The sequence below is a fragment of the Rhipicephalus microplus genome, chromosome 7, assembly GCF_043290135.1.
Source record: "Rhipicephalus microplus isolate Deutch F79 chromosome 7, USDA_Rmic, whole genome shotgun sequence".
Classification (NCBI taxonomy): domain Eukaryota; kingdom Metazoa; phylum Arthropoda; class Arachnida; order Ixodida; family Ixodidae; genus Rhipicephalus; species Rhipicephalus microplus.
The window spans coordinates 132,598,906-132,626,042 of record NC_134706.1 but is presented as its reverse complement, the minus strand read 5'-3'; the positions used below and the strand labels follow the sequence as shown (position 1 = coordinate 132,626,042).

At 48.9% G+C, this 27,137-nt stretch overlaps 1 protein-coding gene across 2 annotated transcripts in view; it reads left to right on the top strand.

The window, feature by feature from the left end:
• Positions 1-27,137, top strand: part of LOC119179755 (uncharacterized) — a 77,308-nt gene that overhangs the window by 14,714 nt on the left and 35,457 nt on the right. For both annotated transcript variants that reach the window (XM_037430882.2, XM_075868301.1), the window contains exon 2: positions 14,201-14,352. In XM_037430882.2, coding sequence (XP_037286779.2) covers positions 14,201-14,352 — 152 coding nt within the window. The remainder of the gene's footprint in view (positions 1-14,200; positions 14,353-27,137) is intronic.

The window sequence follows — 27,137 nt, the reverse complement described above, 5'->3', positions numbered from 1 at the left end:
CAGGCCTTCGCGATCAGCCATGTCCCGTACGTAGCGGCGTTCGTCCACTGGAACAAAGCGGAGAAAGACAAATTCGACGCGCGGATTAGAAAAGCGTACAGAGCTGCACTGGGTCTACCGCAATACACAAAGAACAAAACGCTGCTACAACTCGGAGTACATGACACGCTGGACGAGATCGCTGAAGCACAAAGAATAGCGCAACTCGAACGATTGTCTGGAACCATGGCGGGTAGAGAAATCATGGAAAAGATCTCTAATAATTACTACGGAATGAAAGGTCCCAAGGCACAGATTCACCCGGACGTCTGGTCCGCTATATTTACGGAAAACATCCCCAAACATATGCACCCTGCACACAACGTTAGAAGACGAAAAAGCCGCACGAAAATGATCCTTAAACACCACGGTACGCGGGAGGGTGCGCTTTTTGTAGACGCCGCCCAGTATTCCCGAAATAAACATATCAGTAATAGGATTCTGCATGGCTCCTTCTTCGCAATGGTCGTCATCGACACAAAAGGGAAGACCTTGACCGTGGGCTCCGTATGGACAAGATCGTCGGAGGCAGCGGAAGAAATGGTCATTGCACTGGCCGTAGTCAATGGTCGAAAACACGACAGAATAATAATCAGTGACTACAAGATGGTCATTGGGAATTTCAAAAAGGAATGGGTCTCCACCGAAGCAGCCAAAATCCTGAACCGCAGAGCAGAAAACTTCCGGAACGGCAAAATCGTACCCAAATACCTCAAGTAGATCCCGGCGCACATGGGGGAATTAAACATCGAAGACACAACCATCCCTCAAAACCTCAGAAAGAAGGCCCACCGAACCGTGCGAGAACTAACCCACCACCACTCGGATAGCGATGGCCCGGCCCCCACACCCACCACAGAAGGGGGGACGACTCCGGTGGAGGCGATAGGGACGATGAAGGTGATGACAATAATGAATAAGCGATACAAGACGACAGAGACAGACTGGTCACGTATCATGATATATTGGGACATTATAAGCGACAACGGGAAGAATATCAGCCACCCCACAAACACCTAGGCAGATCTTAAGAACACATTGGCGAAGATTGCGAACCAGAACCTTTTCAAATCCAGTACACCTTAACAGAGTAAATTCCAGACAATACCCGCAAACAAGCTGTGCCCACTGTAAGTACGAACACGCACATATCGCACATATTCTATGGCAATGCACACAGGTCGCAGTAGTATACCGAGAGGACATTATAAAACCAAACCTTCTCGAGAAGCGTTGGCTAAGTGCGCTCACTAGCTCAGATCTGCACGACCAACTGTGGGCAATTCAGCGGGCCCAGACAACGGTGGAAAGGCTACGCCTCACCGCACAAAACGTCGGGGTGGCCTGAGCCCGGGCCGGTAACCCTGCAGGGTTTTCTTTTTTTTGAAATAAAGTTTTTCCGTCTGTCCGTCCGTCATGATGGACGAACGCTGGACAAACTGAAACGCACAAGCGTCAAAGCAACGCAGCATGGGACACGTTTGCGAGTATATGGCAGGACCAGCGTTTGACGTGGCGACGCCGGCGTGACGCGACAAAATGAACGCCGGCGAGCACGCCCACCACTTCATGTTGAAATGTATGGGCGCCTTCACTTTGGCAGGTAGTTATGTTCTCACAGGACACGCATCTCATGATCATTAAGTTTGCACTAGTCACATACCTTCGTCATCCCTTAGCGTCACGTAATACCAAATTTGGCATATGTCAAGCTAGCGAATGGCCGCGAGCGCATCATGTGTGTGGATGGAATGTAGTCTTGTTGTTACATGACACGCATGTCGTGATTATCATGTTTGGATGTCTCATTGAACTATGTCGCCCATTCACGTCACGTCATCCCGAGTTTGGTACATGTGAAGCCAGTGAAGTGGCCGCGAGCACGTCATGAGCGTAGCATGTAGTCATATTGTTACATGACGCGCATCTCATGATTATCATGTTTTCAGCAGTCACATACCTTCGTCATCCATTCTCGTAACGTAATACCAACTGTAGTATATGTGACGCTAGCGAAACAGCCGCGAGTGCATCATAAGTGTGGCTGTAGTCTTGCTGTTACATGAAACGCATGTCATGACTTTCATGATAGCGTCTGTCGCTCGTGTTGGTCATGCAATCATGTCATACCATACCAGTTTTGGAACATGTCATGTGAACGATACCACCGCAAGAGCTTCAGGACCATGAAATGTAAATCATGACATTCATGACATGTATATCAGGATTTTAATGGTATAACCTGTCAAATAAGTTATTCAAATAGTCGTGGTATACAATACCAAGTTTGTTATGGATACCATTATCCAAACAGCCAGGAGAGCTAAAAGTCATAGGTGGCTAGATAGATAGATAGATAGATAGATAGATAGATAGATAGATAGATAGATAGATAGATAGATAGATAGATAGATAGATAGATAGATAGATAGATAGATAGATACGCTCAAAGTCGCCGAAGTTCGACTAGAAATGCTTCGCATTTAAAAGCAACCTTGAAACGGCGTTCGTGCAAATGGAACGGCACGCGCACGTCTCGCGCCCTGCATCTGTCGCCGGATTATGGCAGGGATAAACGGGAAACGTACGCTCGCGTCTTTTTTCGGCGTGCCCATAATGGCGAATGTCGAAGACTTTGAGACGGGGAAGTGTTAGCAACGCAGCTTCTTCTGGTCAGTGTGACGTGCCTATACCGTGCAGCGGAGATCACCGTTCGCCGCACGTACCGTTTTATGGGCGAAGCGCGTTACAGCGGCACCCGTTCGTCCCTCGCAGCCGTTGAAGTCGTGTATACCCAGTATAACATTTTCACTTCCAACGTGGTGCTGGTGAGAAATTTCTTCTGTGCGTTGTTGAGCAATGGAAGATAGTGCTCAATGTACATGCCAATTGCTGCTAAGGTGGAATGAGAGACAGGAAAATTCGGCTTTGAGCTAACGCGCACGCTGCGAATTTTTTTATTATTCAAAAACGCACAGAAGACAAGAAAGGGTTGCTACGTTACACTCGCTGGGCGTAACCTCCTAGGTTTTAGAAAGGCTTAGCGAGCGTTGGGCCACAGTGCCATGAGTACAGTGAACTAGTATATATCATGAACTCAGGGTGGTTAAAGTTGGGAAGTAAACACGAAGCGCTAGGCGTAAGAAAGTGTGCGTGCGCCTCCTCTCGTTCAGTCCTTGGAATGTCCGCTGGATGGCGGTGCTTCTATATGAGGAATATATGATGAAAAGAGACGAGATGGTGGTACTTGAAGTGTCGAGTAGGTGGACGAACAGACTCACAGACAGATACATGGACGTACGCAGGAGAGCATGCATGGACGAAAGCAGAGACTGACGCAAAGATGAACGTGCGGACGCATGAACAGACGCACGCACGGACGGGCGGTTTAACGCATGGTCAGCCACGCAGACGCATGCATGGATGGACGGAAGCAAGAACGAATGGACGGATGGATGCTTCGCCCCACTATCTATCATTCACTCCGTGGATATGCTGCCATTTTTTCTGTCGCGAGAAACGCGGTATGCATTTCTAGCTCTATTAGCTAGCGGCGCCCAACCAGCCAATGGTCGAGAGCGAGACACGAGGAGACGGAAAAATGGGGCGCAGGGAGGACTGAGAGTGAACGGTGAGAGAAGGAGCAAATAAACACAGCCCCTGCCCTCTTATACACAGAGTTATTCAATCATACTTCAATATTATTGAATAACTCTGCTTCTACACTCTCTCGCACCACATCCTCCAGTTGCTAGGGGCGAGGATAAGGGGGAGGGATTCTTTAGAAAACAAGGGGGGAAAGGAAGAAAGGTAAGGAAATGGAGTGTGGAGTGCATGATAACTCTCTCCTATGTGAGGACACCTCAACCAGTACACTCATGGGGGAACGGGAAATGAAGAGACAGTTAGGGTGAAGAAAGTAGGCTGAAAGGATAGGGGAGGGCGTGAAATCAAGGCGGAGAAAAAAAAGAAAACTAGCGTAACGGGAGGAGGGCGTGTTTCAACGTGGGGAGCGGCTTATAAAAGTCGCTTGGTCAAGCTGGTGTCCTCAAGAAAGTCCAGTAAGGCCACAAGAACAGAGCGGCGATAGTCCTCGTAGCCGGTAAGGTGAAGGAGGTCCAGCAGGGTCGCACATGGCAATCCGACGAGACAGTATCTTTTCACGAGCCGCTTGCGCGCTTCACAGAGAGCAGGACTAAGGTCCCTTGATCTAGGCACCTTAAGCAGGACACTCGCGCAAGAGGTGGGACAGTGTGTCCACCGCGCCGCCGTCACCGCAGTTCGTACAGCTCGCGCCGCGCAGAAGATGCCTTCATTCAGATCGCCACACCGAGCTGGTCCTCAGGGCCAGGAGGAGCCCTCGATCGTAGCGGGTGAAACCAGTCGCTGGCATGAAAGGAGGGGGATGTTTGGTGGTAACCCGAGCGTCGGGATGCGCGCACGTTAGCACCCGGCGAAGGTTGTTGCGTGCCGAGTCGAAAGAGCTTGCGTAATCAATTAGCGGGGTGTCGGCGAAGTGTGCTCGTTTGGCAAGTTCGTCTGCAGCCTCGTTCCCCGCGATGCCGACGTGCGATGGGAGCCACTGGAGCACAAGATCTTAGCCACGCTCATGAAGCACCATTAAGCTGCGTGCAGCACGCTGAGCCAGAAGCGGGCCTCGTTCCTCCCTCGCGAGCTGACTCAGGGCAGGTTCTGTGTCGCAGAATATTGCTGCGCTTCTGACGGCTGGCGACTCGCGTAGGAGGTCGGCAGTCAACAAAAGCCCGACTACTTCAGCTGTTGTCCAGGCGGCCGCAGCAGAGGCATCTCGCCAGACGGACCCATCAGAGAACACTTGCGTCCTTTCTGCCAGGTCCCCATACATTCGCGCCTCAGCCTCCTGCGTCGTGGCACTGAGTGGAGTGTGGCGCTTCGATCAAACTCCCTGCAAGTGCAGATTCACTCGACGGGGTGCTCGCCGCTGAGGCGGCGGCCAGCGCGAAGGGCGCGCGGGATCGTCGGCCACAAGACCATTGTAGACGTCCAGCAGTTGGCCCACATGAGAACTTGGCACAGCACGTAACCGCGCGACCAAGAGGCCAGCATCGGGTGCCAGGTGGGGACGCTCCAAGTGGCACAGTGCGCGCAGGTCTGCCATGAGCGACGCAAACCACGCGCGAGCTTCCGCCAGTGTCTCAGCCACACGAGAGCCACGAGGCATTCCGTGACACATGCGGATGGCGTGGCGTTAGTCTTGGTCTATGAGTCGCCACTGTGGTGCTTGGAGTTTGCAGATCGGCAGTGTGTAGTTCACGGTAGATAGAGCTATCACTTCGTATATAGAGCAGGCGAAAGCAGCGGGGCAGGCGTTGCCACGGGCGAGTAGACGTCGAACAGTCAATTCCACGCGACGCACCGTCTGGAGTACGCGCCGCACTAGCGAAAACCATCGGAGGCGATTGTCTATTGTGAAGCCGAGGTAGCGGACGTCACTGCTCCAAACTATCGGTGCAGAATCTAGCTGATGGCACGGCAGACATCGTCGGGCCTCAGCACGAGGGTGAACGACGAGGGCCTTGGCTTGCGGCGCCGAAATTGTGAGTCCGGCAAGGGTAAGTGCACACGTCCACAGCTGCTGCCATGGAAAAGGGAGGTGAGAGCGATGACTTAACACCTGCCGGTAGGCGGTGCACCGTGCTTCCTGCCAGTATGCAGGAATCAGATGCCTTCTTCTTCTTCTAAACACCCCTTCCCCCTACGCGGACGCGGCGGATAATGCCGAATGCCTGACATAGCCCGACTAAACACCCCTTCCCCCTACGTGGACGCCACGGCAATGCCGAATGCCTGACATAGCCTGACTAATGCCTACTTCACACTGAAACATCCGCTTTCTACAGCGACCGAAATTCCCCTGCCACCGAAACGCAGCGTCGTTCGCACTGGACGTGCCCCGCGCCGCCGAATATGCCATCTACTAAGGGGCGAACGTGGGATGGATGCGCTGTCACGCGGTTGTTGCCGCGGCTCGCAAACACTACTACGCTATACGGTGGTGTATACTTCGAAGATTCTCGTACACAAGAAGCAAGAAAAGACAGTACTGCTTACTTTGCTGGCAAGTGGCCGTCTTGCAATGCACGAAGAGCAGAAAAACCACCGACGCCAGCGGCTTTGCTGGGTTCGTTTTGCTTCGCAAGACTGCAACAAGCTCGGTCTCGCCAACAGCAAGCTCGGTCACCTCTTTCACGAAATACGGAGGCGAAGTAGGCACAGAGTAGGTTAAACTTCTGTTGGTTTCAACATTCAGTTACGTGCACTGCAGCGTAACAAGTGAGTAGGGCTTGGCCGCCATTTTTCAAAATTCCTTGACTGTCATAGCCAACTCGCGGAGAGCAGCTGACGGAAGAACAGCACACTTGATACCGTGGAAAAACACTGGCCTTTATTTCCTACGCACTCATCTTTTATAGCAACCTGGTGCTGACGTAACACGATGCATATCACATATCACACATCACATATCAGCACGTGTTGCGGTGGCTATTATGTTACACTCCTCCCCACCAACAAACAAAACAACGATAGTTTAGCGGCCTTCGTGGTCAGAAACGCACAACTGGTTTTTTTGTCCTCGTCCTTCTTCGCAGCATTGGCGTACTTTCATGGCTAGTAGGCACAACCAGATCGCGTGTTGCGGTCCCACTTTCGCTGCATGATTCAGGACACGGCTCAGCAACTGGACTCGATTGCTCCGACTCACACTTCCTGGGTAGCGGAACTAGTTTCTCAGCCGGTTGCACACCCGCTCGTTCCGACACGCACTCCGTGGTTGACGTAGCTTGTTGCACAGGCGGTAACACTGGCGTCGGTGAAGAAGTCTGTCTCTCAGGCGGCAGTCCAGGAGGCGCACTAAATGGGGCGAAGTTCAGCCGCAGGTGTTCTTGATGGCGCCGCCAACACCTACCGTCTGACAAAACGACATCAGCGATGTTATCGGTGGCTCTGTCAGTCACTCTTGCGGGCATCCAGGTTGGCCCCGAACGGAAATTCCGTGCGTAGATGTAGTCTCCGGGTCTTGCGGGTGGTGTGGTTCGAGCTCCACCATCATGGACAATCTTCTGCTTGAGCTGCTTCAGCAAGACCTTAGCTTTCATGTCTGGATGCAACAACGTTAGAGCAGTCTTTAACTTACGGCCCATGATCAGCTCCGCTGGTGAGCACCCGGTAGTTTCGTGGGGAGTAATCCTGTATTTGAAAAGAATACGGGCAAGTTGGCATGAAAAATTCCCTCCAGCCGATTTCTTTAGCTTTGACTTGATGCACTGAACTGCCCGTTCTGCAGCCCCGTTTGACGCTGGATGGTATGGGGGTGTCAATACTTGTTTGATGCCATTTCGATGCAGGAACAGTTTGAATTCCTCGCTCACGAACGCTGGTTTATTGTCGGACACCACTACGTCTGGCAATCCGTGAGTAGCAAACATAACCCTCAGGCATGGGATAGTTGCCTCTGCCGATAGTGTAGATATAGGAACGGCCTCTATCCACTTTGAAAATGCATCGATAACGATCAGCAAGTAGCGGTTCTTCAAAGGTCCAGCAAAGTCAATATGAAGGCGAGACCATGGTCTGTCCGGAAACGGCCATGGCGTCATCGCTACCGGCCGCGCAACCCTCTGGTGTTCTTGGCAGATCTGACACTGGCGAACTGCAGCGGTAATGTCCTTGTCCAACGAAGACCACCAGACGTGACTCCTGGCGATAGCCTTCATCTTGGTCATTCCAGGGTGCCACTCATGAAGGAGTCGCAACACTTCTTGCTGTAATGCACTTCGGATGACCACTGGCGATCCCAGAAGTATACAGTCTTCTTGCACGCTCATCTGAAGTTTTCGATCTGCGTAGAACCTGAACTCGGGGTCACGTAGCTCAGCTCCAGACCATAAGGCCTCTCGTAGCTTCGCTAAGGTTGGGTCTTTGGAAGTAGCTTCCGCGACTACAGTCGACCGTAGCACCCGAGGATAAGCAGCCTCCAGCATGAAAACTTCCGCTGGCCTTTCCACAGGTTGAGCGTACCCTGGTAGTGGTAGGCGACTCAAACCATCCGCGTTGGTAATGCTTGCTCCCGGCCGGTACATGAGCTTGTAGTTGTGCGCACCAAGCATCAGAGCCCAACGCATGATACGCGGTGAACACATCTCAGGCACGCGCTTTTCGGGAGAAAGAAAGCCCAGTAATGGTTTATGGTCCGTAATAGCCTCGAACTCGCGTACCCAGAGGTATTGTCGGAACTTGGTTACGCCAAACATGAGCGCAAGAGCCTCCTTGTCGATGTGACTGTAATTTCGCTCGGCTGGCGCGAGACTTCGCGATGCAAATGCGATTGGTCGTTCAGCCCCCGAGTCTTCTCTATGGGCCAGAACGGCGCCAACGCCGTACCTTGACGCATCGCATACGAGAAGCACGGGTTTCTTGGGGTCATAATGCGCCAGCACTGCTGCTGAAACAAGTAGCTCCTTGCTCCTTTGGAAAGCACGTTCATGATCCTCACGCCACTCCCACGACACCTTGGCCACAAGCAGCTCGTTCAAGGGATGCAACACACTAGACAGCCCTGGCAGAAACTTGCGGTAGAAGTTGACTAGGCCTAGATAACTCTGTAATGTCTTGACATCTTCGGGTCTAGGCACCTTCAGCACAGCCTCTACCTTTTTAGGGTTGGGTTGAAACCCCGCAGCCGTGACAACGTGACCCAGGTATTCAACTTGTCGTTCCAGGAAGGTACGCTTGTCAAGCTTCAATTTTAGCCCAGCTTGCTTCAGTCGGGTTAGGACTAGGCCCAGGTTTGTTAGATGGTCCTGGTCGTCGCGTCCAGTCACAAGAACATCGTCGAAGTACACCACAACGTGTCTGAACCCTTGTAGCAGGTTTTCCATCTCCCGCTGGAAAACTGAAGGAGCAGATGTGACGCCAAAAGGCAAACGCGTGTATTGGTACAGTCCTTTTGGTGTGTTGATTGTCACCAGCTTGCGGGATGCCTCGTCCAGTTCAACTTGCAAATACGCATCCTTCAAGTCCAATTTGCTGAACTTCTCGCCACCGCTAAGACGGCAAAACAGGTCTTCAACGCGTGGTATCGCGCGTGGTATTTTCAACGCGTGGTATTTTTCAGGCACTGTCACTGGATTAACAGTGACCTTGAAGTCGCCACATATCCGAATCTGGCCACTCGCTTCAAGATAGGCACGATAGGCGCAGCCCATTCCGAAGTCTTAACTGGACGCAGCACTTTAACTCGTTCCATGCGCATCAGTTCCTCGTTGACGCGGTCGATCATTGCGAACGGAACAGGGCGAGCCTTGAAGAACCGCGGCTTCGCGTTGTCTTCGATGGTTATTTTCGCGGACACTCCCTTGAATGTTCCCAAGGCGTCGTCGAAAACACTCGCATACTCAGCGACGAGTCCCTCAGCCGACGTGATAGCCTTAACGTCCATCACATTGCGCAGCTCGATTCCGAGGCCTTTTATCCAGCCACGAAACATAAGGGAAGGGCAGCGTCCTGGGACGACGTACAACACGTCCCGGCACTCATGGTTTCCAGTCGTACAGTCGCAGGCAGGCTGCCTTGCACCGCGGACAGCTCACCGGTGTAACCTTTCAGCATGACGCTTGACGGTTCCAGACGACAAGACGGAAATATGCGGCAAAAGGTCTCTTCCGACACGACAGGCACACTTGCTCCCGTGTCAATTTCCATAATGAGTGAAGTTCCATTCACGGACACCTCAACCCGGTACGGGCTACCGTCGTGATCCGGTGCGCGCACTTGCCACATTTTGTAGACTTGCGGTGCCGGTGTCTCAGAACGGCTTTCTTAGTCGTCTACGGTATGGATTGACTGATGCTTCCGGGACAAAAACGTTGAACCACTTGCGCTCGTAACTGTAACTGCCTTACCCTTGCATACTCGCGCCAGGTGCCCCTTGCTTCGACACTTGTGACATACGCTACCTGCATGTCGACACTGCGTCACCAGATGCTTGCCTCCGCAGCAGAAACAAGAAACTGGTTTATGCTTCTGCTTTCCTGTATCACGTGACACGGCATTCGTCGGCGCAACAGTCATTGGCATGGCTGTTGACAGCGCGCGAGAATCTTTGTTCGCCGCTTCCATCGCGATAACTGTCTTCTTTGCGGTATCAAGGGTCAAATCTGGTGACTCCAACAGTCGTCGCTGCATTGTCTCGTCGTTGATGCCTGCCACGATGCGGTCACGAAGCATTCTGTCTCGAAACGAGCCGAAATCACAATCGTCAGCAAGTTTGTTCAGGCTAGCGAAGAAATCTCCAGCCGTTTCACCAGAATGACGTATTCTTGAATTAAACTTGAACGTTGCAACCAATTCCGATGGTCTCGGCGAAAAATACTTCTTCAGTACGTCAAGGATCGTGGACAGGCTTGCTTCTGACGGCTTCGACGGTGACAGCAGGTTCCACAGTAATGAATACGTGGTCGGTCCCAAACAGGTGAGAAGTACTGCTCGCTTTTTTTCATCTTCGACGTCGTTGGCTATGAAAAATTGTTCTACCCGCCCTTGATACTCATCCCAGCTGGTTGTTCCCACGTCGAACGGCTCAAGCTTGCCGACACCAGGCATTCTACACACGGTAGAGAACACAGCCTTACAGGGAAGTTCCAGGCGGCACCAGCAGATAACACTTTCATCCTCGTCGCCACTGTCATAGCCAACTCGCGGAGAGCAGCTGACGGAAGAACAGCACACTTGATACCGTGGAAAAACACTGGCCTTTATTTCCTACGCACTCATCTTTTATAGCAACCTGGTGCTGACGTAACACGATGCATATCACATATCACACATCACATATCAGCAGGTGTTGCGGTGGCTATTATGTTACATTGGCTAGCGCTCCTATTGGTCCGTAGTGACTGATTCGGCGGCAGACGCCGCAAAAATCGGTCCGAGAGTGATCGGCGCGGAGAGGGCCCTTCCGGCGGATCTCGCCGCCGCCGAACCGGATTCGGAGCACTTTCGGCGGCCGGAACGCTCAGTGTGAACGCGGCCTAAGAATCGCATTCGCATTTCAAACATCACAGCATATACAAAGAGAAAATAATGATGAGTGCGGCAAAACTTCGGAGGTTTTTATCGGTAAACTGTGAATCGTCCCTTCGCTGACCGTCCCTTCGTCCATCTGTTTGTATGTATGTCTGCATGTCTGTCTGCTTGACTGTCCATCCATCTGTCCGTCCACCTATGAACATTTGAAGAACCGCCATCTCGCACCTTTTCATCAGATATTACCTGTACTGCCATCCAGTGGACTTACAAAAGACTAATTCAGAGATTGCTACCTGCTATTACTACATACATCGAGGACGCACGACCCATGGCTTAAGGAGCTTCGACCCCCCAAAAATTACACCATCTTCTTGAAAGGGACCATGGGGTGATGTGGAGCATCGCAGTTGTGTGGAACGAACAGCCGCACTTTTCAGCCAAGGAACTTGTTAGCAGACGCTGCCTTTGTCAGTTTTGTGAGACGCCGCGGAGAAAAATGCCTAGTGGAGGGGGGGGGGGGAATGTGAACGTATGTTGGCAAACGCTCCCTGCATCGGCGTTGCAATGCATGATAAGGAAGCGTAGAAGAGGAGGTAGGGGAGGGGACGCCCTTGCGCGATAGGAGAGGGAGGCCAAGTAGGTGGTAGGAGAGCAGGCAAAAGCAACTCACAACTATAAAAGAGAGGAAAAGAACAAAGCCGCGCACAAGTATTAGGGAGAGCAAAAGAACAAAGCCGAGCATGTGGAGTTGCTCTATGGACTTCAAGCTGAACGGTTGTGCCGCCCGCGATCTCCGATGCCAGCGTAGCCCTCGCCGACCGGTTGGCCCTCCGCGACCTTCTGACGCCGAGCAGCTCTCGCCTTGAGGTGCCTCGTCCTCAGATTTTTTCGAGCGGCTCCCAACTTTCCTGTCTCCTTCTTTTAACGACGGTAGTCTTTCTTGGGGACGTTCGACAACAAAATTTTGGCCTGTCTGTCTGTTTGCCCACGTCACAAAACTCGAAACGGCAACAAACGGTACCCCAAACCACCAACCCCATCCACAGCACCCACCAATATTGCTCAAGTTTCAGCGTTTATACTTGTGCGATTGTCAATTAAAACATTATTGCGCATATCTGAGGCACAATAACAACACGGCGATATTTTGTATGTGTGTCTTTATACTAGAGAAGGCACAGATAAGTAATTCTAAGGACAGTAGCGTTTATCATGCTGCGCTGACAGAGCAGCGTAATACTCAAAGCGGCAAGTGTTTCCAACGCTTTGCAAAGACGACACAGTAGTGACACCTGCCCGTCGCTTTGCCTTCTACACCTTATCGCCTTTAAGAAAGGCGGGCATCTTTCTTTGTGGGCACACACGCCTTCCTTCGTTTCCTTATTGCAATGTTCACACTATCAGGGAATCCCTGCACCTCGTTGTATTGTCTGAGCGCCTGTTCAGATGCATGGGACTCGAAGGGATTGGGCAGCCGACGCCACCGCCCGCGCGTTCTCTTACCAGGAATTTCTACTCGAATTCAGCCCGGTATATTCTCTCTGGAAATTCCAGACTATTACCAATTCAATCACAGTCTTTGTCCACGCCCATGCAAAGCCTAAGTAAAGCGGAGGAGTGGCTTTTACTCCGAATCTTCACGAACACAATACTGTGCACGGCAGCCCTTAAACATTTCGATCCCGCCTTTTCGGCCAACTGCTCACTCTGTGGGTAGAAGTCTTCGGACATCTACCACATGTTGTTCATCTGCCCATGCAACCCTGCTGTACCCCCTTTACCCATCCCTACACGAGAGGAGGGGGAGGCGACCCTGCTTGGCTGCTCTAACCTTTAGGACCAAAAGGCCTTGTTTCGACGAGCCCAGGCAGCAGCCGACGCCAATGGAGTCCCGTACTAGGGGTCCCCATTTACTTTTTCTAGGTGCCGTCGTTTTATGAGGCGGTCAATGCATACCTCCTTTTTTTGTTAAATGTTTTTACCACCACCACCCTCTTCGTTTTCGAAGATGACTGCCAGATAGCGCTCGTGTCTAACGTGCCTCGATGCACTCATCCGCCTTCGTAGCACGGATCAATACTCTCTAACGCAGCGCTTCCAGAATACAATTCACCCATTTTCTCATGCATAACCTCAAATAAACGTTTTGTTCACTCTCTCCACACGTAAGACTATCGTATTTCGACGACATTTGCACTGAAACATGTAGATACGGGGCCAATTTTTTCTGTCGCTTGCCTGTTTTATTTTTATTATATCTTTCGACTATTCTTTTTATCTCTCCTTCCCCCCCCCTCCCCGGCAAGGCACTGTGCCGTGTCGCCCAAGAGGCAGACAGAAATTAGGTGCCTTTTTCCTCTTATCAATAACCGATCGCTCACTCACACACTCACTCACTCATTCACTCACTCATGCATACTGTGAGTGTGAACTGTGGACGTGTGACACACCCATTGGCAACAAATGATCCGCTTCTAAAAAGTTTTGCCCTCAAAAATTTGGTGTATGGTCATCGAAATTGGGCTGTCCTGGCAGCCTACGATGCAGCGCTTTGACTATGCCTAACTGTCCCCGTGGCAGCCCCTTGAAGAATTGGTGCCACTTCTTCATATGCCTTAAAAAGAAGTTATTCTTATTGAACCATACCGAGACAGTAGATATGCTGGTCTTTCGAAGAAAATTGCATAGAAAAGCGATTGTGAAAGTTGTGCTACTATATTTTGAACAATCATTTCACAGGTTGTACCTCATGAATAAATAGCTTGTCCACCACTAAAAAGTAATCGTGTATACTTCCATCAAAGCATTGTATGATTGTTAAACACGCGTTAATGTAGAATATTTATTACTAGTGATGTGAAGAAAATGATTTTTTTGCCATATCCATTCGTTGCCGGCGTCTTTGCAATTTGAAAAGAGGCCGCGCGAACGGTTCTATTGCAAACTTGTGTGTGGAAAAACAAAGATGTGTGCTAGCAGTTTGTTATGGGTGGTACTCTGCCTTTGAACTGTGGCCTTAGCCTGTGCTCTTGCTGTGTGCAAGTGGTTTTTGTCATCTTCATGGTCGTACCTCAATCTGTCTATGATGATGCAGGTGATAACTCAGTACGAGGAGGCCGTAGCCATTTCGGACTCTGACAACGACACCATTTTTGACTGCCTTGCGTCTCACCGAATGGCTGTTAATTATGAGGCGCGAACAGCCACGTACGCCTGGAACTTCAAAGAAGTTAATGGCCCACCCAGGTAAAAATCATCGGCTGAATGCTCTTTGGCTTTGCCACTGTTGTACGCATCATTTTGAGAGTACATTTTTTGAAGCAGTGCAGCACACTGCAGTTCTGCCGAGAACAAGTAAGATTTTGGACGTGATGGTATCCCCGCCGCAGCGCTGCTGTTAAGGGGCGAAGCTCCTTATGGCGTGGCTTGTGCGTTCCTCGTAGTACGTAACCACCAGTGGCACATACCCGAAATAGGTATAACATTTGACCTCCAAGGTGGTAGCAGTGACAGATTTCTTCTGGGCGTTGTTTAACAATAAAAAATAGTATATACCATGAACTAGTATATACCATGAATGAATTCGAGGTGGTTAAAGGGGGAAGCAGATACGAAGCGCAAGCCGTAAGAAATTAAAAGCTGCATCCTCTTGTCTCTTATTTCACATTAGCAGCCACTGGCATGTACATTGAGCCCTATCTGACAGGAAAAGGTTGCTACGTTATACTCGCTGGGCGTAACCTCCTTGGTTTTAGAAAGGTTTAACGAGCGTTGGGCCGCAGCGCCATAAATACAGTGAACTAATATAAACCATGAACTCAAGGTGGTTGAAGGTGGGAAGTAGACCCGAAGCGCAAGCCGTAAGAAAGTGTGCATGTGCCACCTCTCGTTTAGTCCTTGGAATGTCCACTGAATGGCGGTGCTTCTATATGGGGAATATATGATAAAAAGATGCGAGATGGTGGGACTTGGGGTGTTGAATAAATGGACGAACCGACACACAGACAGATGCATGGATGGACGCATGAACGGACGAAGGGGCGGATGCATGAACGAACGCAGGGACGGGCGCATGAACAGACGCATGGACGGTCACACAGACGGACGCATGGACGGACGAATGCTTCGCTCCACTCTCCATCATTCACTCCGTGGATATGCTGCCATTTTTTTATTGAGGCAAAGAACTGAAAACCAGCATTCTTATATTTAGGTACACCTTAATACACTAGTGGAAAAATACTAGTCTTCTACGACGCGGCTGTCACAATAACATTGCATTAAGGGTCTTGAAACAATAGCAATAATTAGTTTCTGGTCTTTGGAAACAACACAGGAATGCGACGGCATGTTCTGCTGGAATAGGATGCCTAATGTTCAATATATTTACGCACTATCTGTACATACTTTTTAATTGAATTCAGACTTCATATCCCTTTAGCTGATTGCGGCCGCAGTGCCGGTATTTAGCTTGCATGGGTGGAGAGAAAACATTATTGAAAACGCAAGATGTTTCATGTGTGATGTGACTATGCTTAAAACTTCTTAATAAATCCTCAAAACATTTAAAAAAGTATAACATATTTCAAATGGCGGGAGACAATATTCTGACCTGATCTGTGACAGAGGCCGTTTGCCAACATAATGCTGGCAACGAAGCCATCAAAATGATTGCAAAGATGGCATTCCCGAGACAGGACATCAATTGCATATTTTTTAGTCCTGCTTACCGGATAAATGCAATTCATAAAAGTAGCTGACTAAGTTTTAAATTTCCTAAATGAACTGTTGCAAGAAGAATATGTGACAACATGCGCCACTTGATTTCAAGATACATTTGATTCATCGAGCCAAAGGCCAGGAGTGCTAATAGGAGTACAACTCTTCTTGAACAAGCCATGCTTTTCGTAGAAGTGCAAATGAAAATGAAAAATCTGCCTAAAAGAATCCAAGAAAAAGACGTACAGACAAGCGTAAATACTCACGCTTTACGTCAATAAACAGGAAATGTGACGGTCTGCAGACGCGGCCCATCGAACGTACTCCAAAGCATTGCTTTTTTTTATTGTCTACTCCTACAGAATGTAGGCGTAGGAAGGCCTTTGTAACAGGGTGCCTGTAGTCACTCAATACCTTCCACTGTTCTTCTTTAACCTTAAGACGTGCCGAAAGTCCTAAGGGCAAAAAGCTCTCCTATGTGCGTTCGCATGCGGCCCCTGTTTGTGCGTTATGACACGCATCACTCTGTGGTCCCATACGATGCTGTGCTAAATTCTGCCAACGGCGCGTAAGCACTGCTGCAGTGTTGCCAGACACTTCGGTCGATATAATTGTATAATCGTCCACGGTGTCGCTGTATGCTGTGGTAAACAGACATAACAGGCCCATTTCTTGCATTTACCTTGCCAAAAACGTTTCTTTTAGATGCGACTGAGTATCTTACATACTTCGACACCACTGCCACCGATTCTTCTTCTTTTTCTTCCCACCTCATGGCTCTTACCAATTGCAGGGGATTGGAAGAGTGTTAGGTGAATTTGTTTTTTTTGTTTCTTCGCAACACTACTCGTATATGCTGGGGATAGCTTTCAAGACAAATAATTACTAAATAGAAGTATTTAAACGTTTAAAAGAATGAAGAATTTACCTCTATATTCTTTTAGTCTGACTGATCAATTCGTCTAATGCGTAGTAAACATCCCTGTTAAAGTAGCCCAGAGTAGAGGCACCGAGAGATAGAACAACTGATTCGGATATTTCTAGACAGAAGTTTCGAAGATGTGGTGCTATGAATTTTCTTCTCAATGACGTATAGCGGCAACAGTATAGAAAGTAATGACTGATTGTTCTCTCCTTCTTACAGAAGATACACAGAGGAGACAACGCTTGACATGCTCTATGCAGGTAAAAGTTGAGGGAGGTAAACTGGCAGCGAAGTTTGGTTGTGGCCACTTCTATTATTCTCGACCGCGATGACTCACTTTTTCAGGGAAATAATAGGTGCTTATATTCTGGAGAAGCGGTCAAAACGGGGTCTGATAAGCATCTTTTTTAAGTTAAGGCGCGGAATCGTGCAATTGTAATGTATGTCGTCTGTGGTAAAACCGCAATGATTGGTATCAAAAGCACCGCCTTTGCTAAAGAATCAGCGCTTTCGTCTAAAAGCAAACCCTTGTGTCCTCGTACCCAAAGTAAGTAGAGACATTGTAGGTGCGCAGTATCTAGTATTCTGAAAAGCTTTATAGAAGGCGTTTCACCAGATGCAGAGAGCGAAGAACACTCAGATAATGAGTCAGTGATGATTGCTACTACTGTATTTACACTGGGTAATTTTTGGAGAGCTAATAATATGGTCATAAATCCAGCTATAAAAACTGGGATAAAATCTGGCAGTCGTAACAAAAAATACCAATCAAGTTGAGGGCAGAATATTCCCATGCCAGCTTTTTCCTCAGTTAGCGATGCATTTTTTGCAATAACCACATTCGTCGGCAGATTATTTAGATGTTCTTGTAATAGTTCATTTAAAATTTCGTGAGGTAATAATTTCGCGTCGTTCGGCAAAATATTGTAGTCGATAATGTCTGCGAAATTAGTTTCTATGGTCAAAGGACGCACATCACTAATTTGTACATTCAGGGAATGGAGTAATGTTTGTGCGAATATGATTTGTGGATTGCGGAATCTAGGCCGATGCTCGGAGAAAAATGCTCGGGGAGCCCTGTAGCGCCATCTTCACCATCATCATTTCTTCATCACCGCTCCGCGCCTCTCGTGCAGCTCGAGCTAGCATCAGCTGCGCGAGAGGCGCGGCGCGGTGATGAAGAAATGCTGATGGTGATGATGGCGCTACAAATATATTGGGATTCCTATATTAACGTCGTCGAATTTGTCTGGAACAACGCCATCTTCGATCATCGAGCTTCTCGGCGGCTATTGAACCAAAACGTTGGGGACCCTTAAGCCTCGTCTTTAAAAGTAGATTGCGATATCGATATCATGTGTCCAGCACATACTTCCAACCCTTAGTGCATGAAATCTTTTCGAACTTGCTATGCACCCGTTACGTGACCTTAAGGAAATAGGTGCTGGCTTTAAACCGTGAAGCCGTTATGATCATCACATGTTCTTACACCTGGTTTCAATTTACGCTTGTACCACGCGTTAATACGATAATACTGCGATATTAGATTTCTTGTTGTATTGTAAAGCATGTATACAGGACGCGTGTGTTTGTGAGGAGTCAAGGTTACATTCGCTGCATTTTCTAGCAGAGGTAGTTACTTTCACTGCATTCACAAGCAGATGCCTCGCTGTGTGGTACAATGTTGCGGCATGCACACCTCCATTCTATTCCGATTCCGTTCCGGGGAATTAGGACTTGCCGCGATTACATTCCTTTTCATTCCTCGTAATGAAAAAAACACCTCCTTCCCTCTCCGGAAATGGCCAAGCAGTTCAATTCTGTTCCTGTAATTCCTCAATGTAAGAAATTCGTCCTAATAATTTTTTGAGCTTCTAATGAACGCCCCCATAAAACTGGTGTCACGACATGCATTAGAACTGCAAAAGTGCGCAAAACACGTTTCAAGGCCGAGGGATTGTAGCTTGGTATCAAATATTGCGCAGTAAAATTACCCTAACAATAGGCCTCCCAACTTCGGCCAGGGGGTGCGGCGCCGCGCACGTTCAGCCGCCTGTCTAGCGTAACCTAGTCGCTCAGCACCCCGCTCCCGCTTTCTGCCTCTGCGGCCACTGCACGTTCACGCGCTCCTCACGCGCTGCTGTCTGGTTGCCCTTAAGGTTCCTCGATGGGCATGCTACACTCCACCGCTTTGGATGGTGGAGACAACCGCGTTGTCTGCTACCGAGTCCGCCGTTACGATGCCCTCTCCGCAAGCCGCCTATAGCCTCGACGGCCAGCTAACGAGTGTAGCGCGGCTGCATACAGGTTTTTTTTTTTTTGCGCCAAAACGTGTGGCACTCAAACAAAATCAGATTTTTATCGGGAGTGTGAAGATCTTAGATATCGAGTCTTTAACCTTCATTATTAAAGTGATATTAGCAGCTGAAGTTTCTCGCAGCAGGAAAATACCATCGACGCATGCCACGTTAACACCTTCAATTAGCATCTTTTTGGACGAGTCGCTAACTATAAGGTAAAGGTTTAAAACACGCGCACCCAAGTCACATGAAGTTTCAATGTGTTGTGTGCATTCCCCAAAAGTGTAAGAACAGTTTGCCATTTGCCAGTTGGCTGAAAAAAGTAATAAAAAATACGTGCTGTCGAGAAGAAATAGAAAAATCACCGCATATCTACGGAGTAAATGATGATGCGCGGCGCGAAGCATTTATCTGTGCTTTCGTTCATGCTTCTGTCCATGCATCTATTCATGCGTCCGTCCATCCAGCATATCCACGGAGCACAGCATAGCATGGACGCACGAACTCTTCGTTCCACGCATCATCATTCAGGATGAGTGAGGCTAAGCGTACGTCCGTTCGTCTGCTCTTGCTTCCGTCCGCCCGTGCATCTGTCTGTCAGTCCGTCCGTCTTTGTGACACTCACACTAGCGCCACATGCTGAGTGAGTCATACAACTAGGTGGTTACGAATTGGTCATAAACATGCATGAACAAACCCAAGGCTTTAGAATCTTCACCCCTAACACTTCGATTGCGTTGCATATTTTCATATATTGTCTTTGAATTATTGAACAGACCACACCCTGCAACCCAAACTATATTGTTCGCCGTTTTAATCTCTTACACCTTACTGCAAACAGAACTTTGGCAAAAAATTGCTGAAAACATTTACTACTTGGTGAGCTACATGTGGCTTTTACGGCATTAAATCATGGCTCGCATGCAGACATTAACTTTCAAACCGGGGTTAGCGTGCTTTCTATAGGAATATACGGTAAATTAGCAAATTTTAAAGTGTTAATTGATATCGTTGAAAAGAAGCGACCAGGTGGCTTTACAAGAATACGCAAGCGAATTGCCTTTATTATACAGCAGTTTTGGATGACACAGATATATTTAAACATTTACTTTATCATACTTCAAAAACAAGCATTATAACTCACTGCAAGTTAACCACAGCGCATGAGTTGCTTTCACTTCCACTGGTTCTCGTTGTTTCGAGCTAGTACAGGTGAATGGGCAGATTTACTCGTGAATAACTTGATATCAACAGCTTTTTTTTTTCATAAAATCCTTCCATATCTGGCATGTCTGCACGCTGCACTTCGCTCGTTTGATTGAATATTCAGTTAAAGCTTTGAGAGGGGACATCAGGGTGAACAGATTCTCTGCTCAGGATGTGATGCCTTTCGAGTCCTATTTGCAAGATAAGAGCGAGCTCATAACACAAGCTTTCGCCATCCTGAACATACTCCTTCATTTCAGTTAAATATGCGTGTTAATGGCTCGCCAACTCTTTCATTGCAGCCCTGCACTTCCCACAATGCGTTTTCTTCAACATTCCTAACACAACAAATACACCTATATGGTGCGAAATGCTGCAATCTATTGAAGTTAATGCTCCAATGAGGAGATTTTCCCCATCATCAATTTACTCTTCAAGATCTCCACAACACTCTATTTTCCGAAGGGAAATCAAGTCAACCAGGTATTGTGAGTCATCACTTTCTTAACTAGAATTCGCCGGCATGTGCAAAAACTGGCTGACACACGCGAGCCTTAAAGCGCATTTCATGTCGTAGGCGTTATGAACGGGTGCACGGAGAGACGCAAAGACGCGCGGACGGATGGATGGATGCACGAACTTAAGCAGGGATGAACGAACGGACAGGAGCACGGAAGCACAGACGGGCTGATGGACGCTTCGCCCTACTCATCATCATTCACTCCGTGAATATGCTGTTTCACCATTTTAATTCACATGCAATGCAATGCAACTGACTACTGCAACTACGACGACTATGACGACACGCGAAATACAACCCATGGCGTAAAGGGCTTTGCCCCTAAAAGAAATAGTTGAAGGCGCCGGCAGCAACACGCGCACAACGCAGGCGCACATCTTCGCGCAATCGCAGCTTGTGTACAACAAGCGATATAGAACAACGCATTTTGGGCGATCCAAAATGAATGAGTTAATAACGCATTGCGAATGAACCACCCGGTGCACTGGTCATCGCAATTAAGCCCAATCGGAATCAAATTTCTCAACAGCGATTGGCCCCATGTGTAACTGGCATAAGAGAGTCAATTCCATCAAGATTGAGCGCGATTGAATGTGCCCGTGTGACAGCGCTTTGAGGTATATATCTCGAAATGCTGAAATAACGTAAATTAGGCTGCACACACACACATGAACGGTCTGTGGACTGCAACTTCTCGCGCTTGATCATTACAAAAGTCGCCTTTTCGGATCTTTCGGGAATTGGAACACACCGTAGCCATTTCGCGAGTGGTATTTGCACTGTGACACGCAACACCCAGGCAATTCGCCCGACAAAACGCCGCGCAATTGTCTCACTCAACCAGCAGCGACGAGACGGCGGAAGCCGAATGGCGGCCGCCGATCGGAAAACAGCACTCACGCATTCCAAGAGTGGCTGCACCCTCAAAGGAGGCGCGCCCATCGAGGTACCCTAGTCACCCTGCACGTGCAGTGTCACATGTGACTTGCTCCGAAAGTTTAAAAAGATTGCAAAAACGTTTTGACGGTGTGAATTTTATCAGAACTGACAGCGATTGTAGTAAGACGGTAAGTTGGGCGTTAGTGAATCATCCGTCACACTGCATGAAAAAGAATTAAGTTATTTAGGCCAATCTTCTTTATTGCCGTGAGTGCGACAACGCTTTCTCAGTGCACCTCGTATTGTGCGCATGTTGTGTTGTAGGCTGCCAGTACCTATATGAATACTTTTCACCCCGTTTTTTGTTCAATAAAGAACAGTTGTGAGTCCGCGCCGTTTTTTCTTTCTCTTTTGCTCTTTCCCTGTCCTGTATTTTTTCTTGTGTTGCGCTGTAAGTAAGTTCACGATGGGTCTTAAGAGCTATTCTCCGACAACCTTTGCAGGATCAAGCAAGTCAAACCGATGTCTTTTAGCGAGTGCTATGTGCATGTCGTTAGTGAACAGCTTCTTTTCTATGACACTAAAAGCGAGGCGTTACGGCGCGAACTGTATATATGTTTCTATATATGAAATCCTGCTAGTTACTCACTTAACAACATTTCATTCGAATCAGTCACCTCTTACAGTTATCTAGGTGTACACATCACCACTTGTTTAAGCTGGTCCCTTCATATCCGCTCCATTATTATTAATGCGAACCGCATGCTTGGGTAAATTCATCGCAGCATCTCTTCCGCACCTCTCTCACTTAAACTACTAATGTACAAAACGCTTACTCGTAGCAAGATAGAATACGCCGCTGCAGTATGGGATCCGAGTTCAAATATTTCAATCAAGGCTCTTGAAGTAATCCCAAACAATTCTGTTCGCTTCATTCTTCACAACTACAGTCGTCACGCTAGCATTTTTGCCATGAAAAATTCACTCGAACTACCGTCTCTTGCCTCGTATGCTTTTCCGCCTCTGTATACTTCACAAAATTTATCATCATTTGCCAACTCTTCGTGAGGCACTTACTTTTCAACCTTTTTATGTATCATCTAGAACTGATCATCCTAATAAAGTTGGTGTTTTGTCATCTTTAACCAAAACATGCAGTGATTCATTTATTCTCACAACATCAGTAGCCTGGAACCACCTTCCCTGATCTGAGGCCATCTTGACCGATCATTCCTTGTTTCGTTTTGCGCTAACTAGCATTGTATAAACGCCCACACTTACGTGTTCTGTTTCCACACAATGTTGATATTTTGTCCTTTTTTATTTATTAATTTTTAGGATTAGTTAACATTAATTGAAAATTGTGTTTCGCACCCCTCCCTAATGCTTTTAGTCCGGAGGGTATTAAAAAATAAAAAAAGTATGTTTCCGGTAAAATGCGTATTTGCTGCGGCATTCATGCCTCCTCGGAGCTGTCGGCAAAGAACCACTGCCACCAGGAAGATAAAGACAGATTTGAGTGTGGAGAAGATGGACAGTAGCTTTGCCTACCTGTTTGAATCCCAGGCACCTCTATTTTCTCGGTGGAAGAAGCAGACGCACAACCATAGGCTGCGACAAAAAATATCAAAGATGAACAGAGAAATCGAAAAACAATTCGACACACTGTGCAAACAACAGTGGGACGAACTGTGTGAGTTCGTCGACAGTCAAATTAGAAATGACAAGTCCTGGCACCTTCTGAAGCACCTCTTGAACGAGCACGGCACAAGGGACGACCAGAGACACACTTTGGCCCGTGCCCTTCACGAAGCCACCAAAGAACAGGGGATTCACGAACTCGTTACGCGATTAGTTTCCAAGTACCTGCCGGTCGAACGAGAGGACGAAGACGGCGTGTTCCCAGAGTATGGCGGCCCTCCTCTACCTGAAGTAGACGAAGACTCTTCAGAGGCTGAAATCAGGAGAGCGATACAAATGCTCAATCGCAAGTCGGCACCAGGGCCAGACGGGATCACGAACAGAGCCCTCAGGAACCTCGACGACGCATCCATAGAACGTCTGACTGGTTTCATAAATGAAGCAATGAAAACTGGTAGTGTTCCTGCGGAATGGAAGCTAGCCGACACCGTACTGATTCTCAAGCTAGGAAAGTCTCCTAGCGTTAAGAATGTTTGCCCCATCTCCCTCACGTCTTGCGTGGGTAAGGTGGCATAGCACGCGATTCTCAACAGACTTAACGACTACCTGGAGGGAAATGATATTTATACTAACAATATGATCGGGTTTTGTACCGGCTTTTCAACGCAGGGTGCGATGCTGCTCATTAGGCACCAAGTCCTTGATGGATACTCTAGAGATACCAACGATATTCTTGGCCCAGAGCTAGAGAAGGCTTTTGGCAACATCAAGCATGAATACATCTTGGAGATTGTAGCGAAACTCGAGCTTGGACCCAGGCTGTACCACTACATCGAGTCCTTCTTGTCCGTAGGAAAAGCGAGGCTATGCATCGGGAACTTCCTCTCTGAAGACATACCACTCAAGCACCGAGGCACGCCCCAGGGGTCTGCAATTTTTTCGGTGCCATTCAATATCTGCACGACCGGACTGTCGAAAGGACTGGCTAGCGTGGATGGAATCAAGCATACCATCTACGCCGATGACATCACAATCTGGTGCGTTGGCGGCAATGAAGGCCTTGTGCAGATACCCTTCAAGAAGCAGTCGCTGAGGTGGAATCGTACCTGTGCCAAATGGGACTCACACATTAACCCACCAAGTTAGATGCTCCTGCTTTAGAAAAAATAACGAGGTGGAGGACCTAAGGGAAGGAAACCCGTTGAAGAAAGTGATATACACATTTACACGAGTGATGGGCAGGAATTCTCAAGAGTAGACACCATCTGGCTCCTCGGCATGTTTATTAAAGTGAAGGGTAGCAATGTCGCCACTCTGCGGAAGATCGTCGCCAAGACTAACAGCTCTTTTCGACTCGTCAAAAGAATCTCCGGGAAACATACAGGCCTTAAGGAAGACAATCTGTTAAGGCTCATCAATGTGTTTGTGCTCTGCCACTTTACCTACACCGTTGCCATGCACAACTGGCTTAGGTAGGAGTGGGACAAGCTCGACGTGATTATCAGAAAGACCGTCAAAAAAGCACTGGGGCTTTCCGTACACACACACACCGAGCACTTGCTCGCGCTCGGTGTGCACAGATCTGCAGCCGAAATACCAGAAGTGCAGCAACGCTCGCAGCTGGCTCGGTTGTCCACTACAACGGCTTGTCAGTGCATACTTGGCGAGCTAGGTTTTAACCCTATGGAGCTGGAAACAAATAGCGAGCGTATATCGAAACATATACAGAAAAACGTCATTGTCGCCCCAATACCCCACAACACTCACCCTGTACACAATGAGGGGCAACGGCTCTACTGAAGACACTGAGAAAAGGTGGCGTGAATGCAAGTTTCGTTGACGCTGCAGCATATCGAGACGGCAAGAAGTTCACAGTGGTGGTCGTTGACCAGATGGTTTCGACTGCGAACAGCGCCATGGTATGAACAATAAACCCCCAGGTGGCTGAACGAGTGGCTATCGCACTCGCTCTGCTAAAAGGTCGTTGCAAAGAGGTGTGCAGCGACTCCAAATTCGCAGTCAGAGCTTTTCAAAAGGGCCGCATATCAACACAGGCAGCCAGGATATTGAACAGCTCCACCAGCGATACGATTGTCCCTCACACCATATTGTCACGTGCGTCCTGCGAGAAAGACGAAGGCGACAATGCAAACGCGGATCTGCACGCTTTTATGCTGCAGCAACAACGAGAAAGACGGCACACTCTGATGCGCGGTAAAAAAAAAGACCAACCCACTGCTGCTTTCTCAGCTTCTTAATATACGACCTCTGCCTTCACGTCGCGACACTGGTGGAGGGGCTGGGGCCTGCAACTTGATGCAGGAAAGCGTTGTTCGGGACCGTACAGCCAGTCCGGAGCCTCAGCATCTTGTTACGACTCCAGTACACCGATACAGCCGGTGCCTGCTAGGCCCAAGTCCAAGACTCTTGACTGCATCTCCTCTTACCAACATGGTGGCCCCTTCAACACCTGCGAATCTTCCTCCGGCCCAGACGACATTTCCTTCCCAAGTAACTTTTGAGCCTCCTCGTGTTCCCGAAGTCTTCTGTGGAGAACCGTATGAAGATGTAGAGGACTGGCTCGATCATTTCGAGCAGAATTCTATGGTGAATTGTGTGGAGCGTGCAAGAGAAACTTAGCCGTGCCTACTTCACAAAGGAAAATAGCGTTCGCACATGGTGCGAGAACAGGAATCCTACTTTGGAAACCTGGGACAATTTCCGCCAAAAGCTTCTCGAGAAGTTCCTGAGTGCGGACCGACGGGATCTCGCGCAACAGACGATTGAAGCTCACGTACAAAAGCCGAATGAAAGTGTCATGTTTGCTGAAGATACAGCCCGTCTATTTCGCCGGGCTCACCTTGACATGCGCGAGGCAAGGAAAGTTCACCTAATGCTGGGAGTTAAGGAACCGCTTTTCGCCGGCCTTGTACGAAATCCGCCAACAACAGTGGATGAATTTATCAAAGAGGTGACTGTCATCATGCGAGCGCTCCGGCAACGATGCCACCGCTTCGACCACCTGCCCGACCAAACGCCTGTTGGTTCGCCGCTCAGAACGCTGCCGTTTCCGAAAGCTCTCAACGGCAATTGATTAGGCAAATTCTGCGGGAAGAGCTGCGGGAAGAACTGCGGACCCTCGGCCTTCCGTCTACCGAGCCTCCAGTCGCTTTTTTGCGGGAATCGTGCGCCGCCAACTACGGCAACCTTTTCTAAAAGTGGTACCACCACCTGAACCACGTCGATTGAGCTATGCTGATGCCGTCCGCCGTCCTCTGCCTGCCCCAGAAGAAGCACCCTTTCAGCCACGGCCCGTTACCTTGCATTGGTGGCAGTGAGAACCTCTGCGGCAACCACCAGTACGCTGGACCGACTTGTGGCGCATTGCCGACCGTCGACCCCTTTCTTTCCACTGCGGTGAACCAGGCCACATCTCGCGCTACTGCCGCCACCGAGAAGCCCGGTTTGGAAGCATTTTTCGTCCAGCTTCATTTTATTTTGGAGACCCTCCTGACCTTGGTGCTGATCACCAGCCGACAAACCAAGCTTCTTCACCAAGTCGTCGCTGGCGGCCTCCCTCACCTGCATGAGGTCACACTTCTCCGAATCGCCAAAGTTACGCTGACGCCGTCAGAACACGCTCCCCAAGCCCGTGTCAGGGAAACTAACTGCCGCAACCTCCGGAGGCAAGGTTGCCAATAGCCGAGACGCCAAAAAGACGCCAAAAAGACCCCCTCTACACAAACAGGATATGAGGACGGTTATGACGAAGACGACAACCATGATTACTCATGCCAAGGAATTTGTACGGGCCGACCTTAACGTTATTATATACAGACAC